The 7,215-nt window shown below is 34.5% G+C and overlaps 1 protein-coding gene across 2 annotated transcripts; it reads left to right on the forward strand.

The window, feature by feature from the left end:
• The first annotated feature begins 1,161 nt into the window (after window positions 1-1,161).
• On the forward strand, window positions 1,162-4,899 carry LOC110713618 (histone-lysine N-methyltransferase ATX5-like). Of its 2 annotated transcripts, none has more exons than XM_021892071.1 (7): window positions 1,162-1,482; window positions 1,714-1,834; window positions 2,147-2,215; window positions 2,311-2,400; window positions 2,598-2,672; window positions 2,781-2,916; window positions 4,598-4,899. In XM_021892071.1, the coding sequence occupies exons 2-6, from the start codon at window positions 1,809-1,811 to the stop codon at window positions 2,818-2,820; spliced, it is 300 nt and encodes a 99-aa protein (XP_021747763.1). In that variant the 5' UTR covers window positions 1,162-1,482; window positions 1,714-1,808; the 3' UTR covers window positions 2,821-2,916; window positions 4,598-4,899. The 2 variants fall into 2 exon arrangements, with proteins under 2 accessions (XP_021747763.1, XP_021747764.1); XM_021892072.1 differs by having other exon boundaries at window positions 1,751-1,834.
• Window positions 4,900-7,215: the final 2,316 nt, after the last annotated feature.

The raw sequence follows: 7,215 nt of genomic DNA on the forward strand, positions 1-7,215 counted from the left end.
GGACATAACCCTATGGGTATTCATGCTCCATCTACCTGATCGAACGCTCTGTGCAACAAAGGGTACATCCGAGAATATTTAATTCACCAAACCATGGAAGTGAGTTTTTCATAACTCCCGGTGCCCCGTCCACTCACGCCAACCCTTCACGGTTACGCTTCCGCGCGGTGCATCCGGAGAATTAACCATGGACCCTTTTTTACTAACCCATATCCCGAATTTTAGAGAACTAGAGTCATGGTTAGGTTGCAAACTCATTGCATCATGTTGTGACTACTTGACTACTTGTGCATCTCTTACTTGTGCATACTTATTATCTGACTAAGCTAACCGTTTGGTTTGACTTTTGCTTGTAAATAAGTCTTAATAAACTAATTAATGACTAAAGGAATTTGCTTAATTAATTAATTTGATCTAATATATATGTCTAAAATCGAGTCATAGTCCCTTCAAGTCAACCCGAATTTTTATTCCCGTATACGGCACAAACGTCAACTTGTTTTGGTCATAGACGGAGTTCTAGGAAGAACTACGACGTACAACCTATGGATCTGTAGCCCCGAGTTTTATCTTTAATTTGGCGCTGGTTTCATCCCAATCAAAGTCACAGATTAAAAGCTATGACTAAAATATTACAGCCTGTCCGGTTAATGCATATACATGAAGTCTTAACTTGGTCTTTTCTTTAATCTAGTCACATAGTCTAGCCACATGGTCATGACACGAGTCTTAATATGTCACCTACACTCATTACACTCACTAGTTTTAGCACACACTTTAAGTATATATCACCACGACCATGTCTTAGGTTCATGAATGAGTCGATTTTTTTTCTGTCATTTGAGTTGGGGGTACATTCCATTCCTAATTCTTCATATCCCTCCATCTACATCATTTTTCTTCACTTCCTCCATCCATTGCATGTTGGATAGAGTTTGACTCAAATAATTAACAATGAATATCCCCAAATTCCTTTTCCACAGTACTTGGTCGAGGAGAGAAGGGCGATTAATCAAGGACAACCTCTTTATTCAAGTCTTACACTAGTAGAAAAATACAAAAAGGCACCGAGCCATGCCCACCGGTTTTAGAAAACCGGTGGGGAAAAAATGGGCAGGATTAGGCTTTTTTTTAATTGCCACCGGTTTAAACCGAACCGTTGGCATATGTTTTAAAGGCCACCGGTTCAAACTGGTGGCAATAATAAAAAAAAAATCGCCCCTCTATTTTCTTTCACATGTCGCCTTCTCTCTCTCTTTCCTCCATCTCGTGTTCTCTCTCCTCTCTCCTCAACTAGATCTCCCTCTTCTCTCTCTCTTTCCTCTCTCCACCGTGTCGCCGTCCATTCCTCCCGCTTCCCTCTATTCATGTTCACGGCGCGTCAGTCGGTCGGTCGGTCCTAGCAACGGCGGTAGTGGCGCAAGGAGCTGATACAAACCCACCTCTCGTCGTTTCCCCCTCGTAAAATGATTTTCCCTGAAGGTTCGTGCTTTTTTCTTATTTTCTCTTTAATTAATTTCTTTATTTCGTGATTTTTGAGTTTTTATTTTTCTCAAATTTACAATTTCATGTTTTCGGAAACCAAGGGTTTTATGATTTTCGATTTTAATTCTATAATACTCCATAGAAATTGTTCCTTTCTCAATTACATGCAGCACTGCTATTACTGAATTTTGACAACATTTCATTGTCTGATTTCTTGAAATCATATAGATCCGTGTTTTTGAGCTTTCAAATTACTGATGTGTAGTGGAGCGAACTTGGGTACGGGATTTAACCCGGGTATTGTGGCCATGTGAAGGTTGGGTATGGTGATGATTTTGATGATGATGAGGTAAAGGATGTCTCTTGATAATTTTTCTGCATTTTCGTGATAATCTGACCCTAATTACAGAAAAAATTGAACTTGATATTGGGCTTATCGATTTTGTCTTTGATATGTATATTAACGTAGGTTTGTTATGTTGAGGTTTGATTTATATCTGTGATCAATGTTGAATTTTGGTTTTGTCTATAAATCACTTAATTCTTAAGAAATAGGTATGTAGGAACTCAATTTTGGTCAAACAATTTAATTTTGAAGTACTGCTTTTTGCTCGTGAGATTTGTCAATATTTTGTGTGTATAGTAATTGTTTCTCGCATAGGTTTGTTGTGATGGCTGTGATGTTTTGGAGCATGCTGAGTGTGCTGAAATCTGTGGCAAAAATCTCAAGGTTGGTTCACTCTTTGTTTTTGTTTTATTGACAAGACCTGGTGCTTGTAAAGACTGTTTTAGATGATTTATTTGTACATTCTGTTTCTATCTAAGGATTTGGAAGATGCGGAATATTACTGATTGCAAGCCAAAGTTTGCATTTGAGCCATCATACTCTGTAGCTCTACTTGAAGTCAACCCAAAGTTTGTGTTTACTTCTGTTTGTTGTTACTGTTACTTTACTTTCATTGTTATCATCATTATTAATATTGTTATGGATAATTTATTATAGATTTACAGTAAATACTTTTATTATTATTACTATTATTGTAGTTACTGGCATTTATACAACCTATTTTGAGCTCAAACAATTTAGTAAAAGTTACTATTGTATGATACAGACAACCTGTGCCATCCGATGAGGTAACTATTGCGTGCAATGGTATGGAGGCATCATATATCCTAAGCCTTCACTTGTAAGTTCTAAAGGTTACAAAAATTATATATTATGCTCTTTTAAATTCTTTTTTTACATTTTGCAAACAATCTGCTATTAATTTGATTACCTGTGCTCTTCTTATTAGGGTTGTGTGTAAGTGTGGTAAATGTGAGACAAGGAAGTAGTCATTAAGTGAATGGAAAAAGCACACTGGTTGTAGAGCCAAGAAATGGAAGCATAGCGTCAAAGTCAAAGGCTCAATGATCCCCTTGTATCAGTGGGTAAGGCAATCCTTTCTGCTTTAATTTGAATATGTCAAAACATTATGATTATCTTGGATTTAGCTAGCATAGTTGTCTTTGGTGGTCTCCTTGTACAGTGTGATCATACTCAATACTCACGCCGTCGGATTTCTAAATCACTTATGATGAAGGATATGAGATCATTTAAGTGAAAGAACCTTGATAGTTTTTCATAGTATTTGTTTAAGCAAGGATATGTTTAGTGCAAAATTTTAATGAGATAGATGATATTTATGCAACCTTTGATGAATCTTTGTATTAGAAACACCAAGATCTATCATATATGGATAATATATTAGTAGGAATGATCAGTTGGGAAATACTATATCTGCATATTAATGCATTAATTGAAGTTAAGTACTCAGATTTTGTATGTTGGTTATAACCGAGTCTAGCAGTAGGTTTGCTGAATTTAAATGACATTTCCAGGTGTTGATACAAAGGACTAGTGTTTTGTAGTCTATTTTTAATATGACTAGAAATAACAGACATTCATTTATTCATTTGCATAGAAACAGAAGATAATCTTTGTGCATGGCTCTCTGCATTTTTAATGTAATGTATTTAGTGGAAACAAAGAAAATCTTTGCTAGTCTATTTACATGAGAGAATGTGTATATTTAAATATGAGGCCCACTTAATATATGACTCCGATTTTTTTCTTTATTCTATGTTATATAAGCCCATTTTCAATCTACAATTAGGCAAGCTCCATTTTGCATATCATGACTTAGTATTATATTTTATAATTCTCTCGGGTAGTTGCATCACATATCTATGCTGATAATCGGGCCCCTATTGAGAAATTAAAAGATGGTGAAGCTCCCCTTTTGACAACTTGCAATCAAAAGCTGCTCATAACTGTACGATGATGGTTGTAGCTCTTATTGGTGCTCACCCTGCGTAAGTATCATGAAAGATTCTATATAATGTATACACTAAATTTGATCAGAGCAGTAGTTCTATAGAATGTATACACTAAATTTGATCAGGTGTCTAGTCATCAAATGAACATAGAATGTTACTTGGACTCCTCACATAAATCAGACTATCAGTTTCTGAGTTACCATATATTTTTAATTTCTAAGGCATGTGCATATATTGTGAATTCTGAGTGCAGTTCTTTTCTTTCTCATGTTGCTTGTGACAACTGGTATCTCTCTTTGCAAAATTTATTAAGGGGACTTCACCGAGTACATATAGCCCCCCCCCCCTTTATTATTTTTTTTTTGGTGAAGATCTATTAAACATATGTACAAAACCAATCTTTGAGTTTTCCTTTGTTCTAAGTTGGCTGGAAGTGGCCTGTGCATGTGGCCTGGTCCTGCCTGAGAGACTCTTAGCACTTGTCCTGTGCTACATTTCTGAAAATCAGCATAGCAACTTGATCCTGCCGACTGAGATGCTGCACTATATGCTCTGCTAGAGCTACTATCGCTTGTCACTTCTGCTCTGCCCTACCGAGGCTGTTGTAAATTGTTTATTCCAAATACTGGTTTGATTTGTTTATCTGATTTATGATTTGTTTACTCTGATTTGTGTAGGTTCTTGTTCAAAATGCAATAAGTTGATTGATTGATTGTATTGTCTGGAATTTTACTTTTTCCGTAATAATGAACTTGTAATTTGGTGAAAATATACTAAAGTCTGTCAATTTCAGGAAGAATTAATCTAGCCAGAATTAGATCAGTTGCTTCGGGATGAGGATGATGAAGTTGGAGGAAGTGGCAAATAACCAAGCAAAGAATTCACCAAATACTACTGTAAGGGCTTACAGTGAAGAAGGTACTGGACAACATGATAACGGGCTTAATGCTGGTTTAGAATTTGCCTAAAAATTCATTTCGTTCATGCCACTTTGTTTTTCGAGGAATATTGTAATTTTACAGTTTTTTTATGAAAAAATGTAAGTTAATATATATGTAAGTGTTTATATATCATTTTAAGTGAAAAAAATGCAAATTTTTTTTTTTTTTTTGGCCATTATTGCCATCGGTTTTGACCAGGAACCAATGCCAATAACCTCTTTAAAAAAAGCGGGAAAGGTTATTGCCACCGGTTAACCGGTGGCAAAAATATATATTGCCACCGGTTAACCGGTGGCAAAACTTATTTTTGGCATCGGTTTTGAACCGGTGGCTTTTTATACGGTTATTGCCACCCCCCAAATGCCCAGCGATTCAAAACCGGTGGCATAGGGGGGTTTTGAACCAGTGGGGAATTGTAATTTTCTACTAGTGTTACTTTTTGATAAACTGATTCATCAAAAGAGGAAAGCTACCAAGATAATGGCAACTCAAGAGGAAGTTAATGAACTTAGGAGTCAATGGACTGACGTGAATGAGGCGTTGAAGGCTTTAGCTCTCAAAATCAATGACCCTGTGAAGCAACAACAAATGGACCTTATGTAAGAGAGCTTGAGTAAGCTATCTAGTGATTACAAGTTTCAAGGCATTACATCACAAGGGGTCTTGGTGGACAAGGAACTTCTTCCGCATAAGTTCAATGCCAACGACATCCCAAAATTCAAGGCAACAGATAATCCTTACACTAGGTGAAAAAAGGGCTTTGGCAGTGGTTCAAACCCGATCTAAGAAACCGGTTTGAACCGCATTCTATGTGGGGGGTGCCAAATACCCCCTTTTTAGCACCGGTTCAAAACCGGTGCACTATAACCAATTTGGCTCCGGTTAACCGGTGCCTTAAATAGTCTCCCACCATTTTTTTTGGGTTACTCAAAATTTTTTTTTTCCATTTTTCGTGCAATAATATTAAAAAAAAAAAAACCTGTTTCCAGCAATAATAATAACCTGTAATTCCAACAATTATATTAAATAAAATAATTAATAATATTATTACTATAATTACTAATAATAATAATATTATTAAATATTACAATAAGATACAAAAATAATATTAAAAACAAGAATTCATATATATATATATATAGATATAAATATTCCAAAACGCAATACATTAAAAAAACGTGTTGTGTATATATATATATATATACACACACACACACACACAAATGATAGTAAGTAAATATATAATGAATATATATATATATATATATATATATATATATATATATATATATATATATATATATATATATATATATATATATATATATATTTTTCAAAAGTTAACATAAATAATTTACAATTAAAATGCAATTTACATGTTGAATGTGAAAAAAGACGCCAACATGTAACGAACTTCATTAAGCTCCTTTATTATCAACGGACCATCCTTTTGGACCTTGCAAAACTTGAAATACAAAAACATTATGTTAGAATTAATTAATTAATTAGGCAAAACAATATGTATTTTATCAAATATTACCTATATGATTTCTATGTAGCCCATTTCCTACATTACTTATCAAATGAACTATTTTTTTCTCATAACATGTCAATGTTGGGTAGTTTTATGTGTCTAAGCCCTAAAATTGAATCAAAAGAGCATTTTATTAAGGTTTATGACGCTTTTTACTCAAAATGGCCCGAATATGGCCTATATGACTTTACTTTACCCATTTCTTACATTTCTTATTAAATGAACTTTATTTATATCATAACATGCCAATATTATCTATTTATAGGTGTATTAGGAAAGAAATCACATCAAAAGAGCATATTATAAGTTGATCAATGCTTTTAGGCTTGTCCACCCTCTTTCTCTTAGAAGTTTTGCTTCCATGCAAAATCTGAAATAGTTTGAGAAAGAATAAGTTTATAAGTTGAGAAATGAAGAAAATATGAATATTTGTAGACACCCATATGTGTCTCCCCAAAACCAAACCCATTGATGAGTACCTTTCACGTCGAATCATAATCGAATGAAGTGAAAGTGTGGAAAGTTTAGTGTTGCGGAAAGTTTTAATTTCTTTTCTCTTCTCTCTATTTTTGAAAACTTATTTTAATAAAACAGCCAATCCAGTTTGGTTGGCCCATGATATGGGTCCAATAGTAGTGTAGTTGGATGAGGCTTGACAAGAGCTTTCCAACGATATATTATAAGCCCAATTCCGATAAATATTGAGGAAGTTATGGCCAATTTACTAAACTGGGCCCGGTTTGAGCCTCATATACGACCCAATGATATAGGGGAGGGCCTAATGTAGATTTATCATTCCTAATTCAATTAGCATTGATAAATTGACTTTTGTCGACTTTTCAGGGTTTTAATTGAAATCAAAGAGCATTTTTGAGGAAAATACGATTTTATCCTCCTGTACGGCAATTTTTATCTGATTTTAAGAAAACGCATGAT

Source organism: Chenopodium quinoa, unplaced genomic scaffold (assembly GCF_001683475.1).
Source record: "Chenopodium quinoa cultivar QQ74 unplaced genomic scaffold, ASM168347v1, whole genome shotgun sequence".
Taxonomy (NCBI): domain Eukaryota; kingdom Viridiplantae; phylum Streptophyta; class Magnoliopsida; order Caryophyllales; family Amaranthaceae; genus Chenopodium; species Chenopodium quinoa.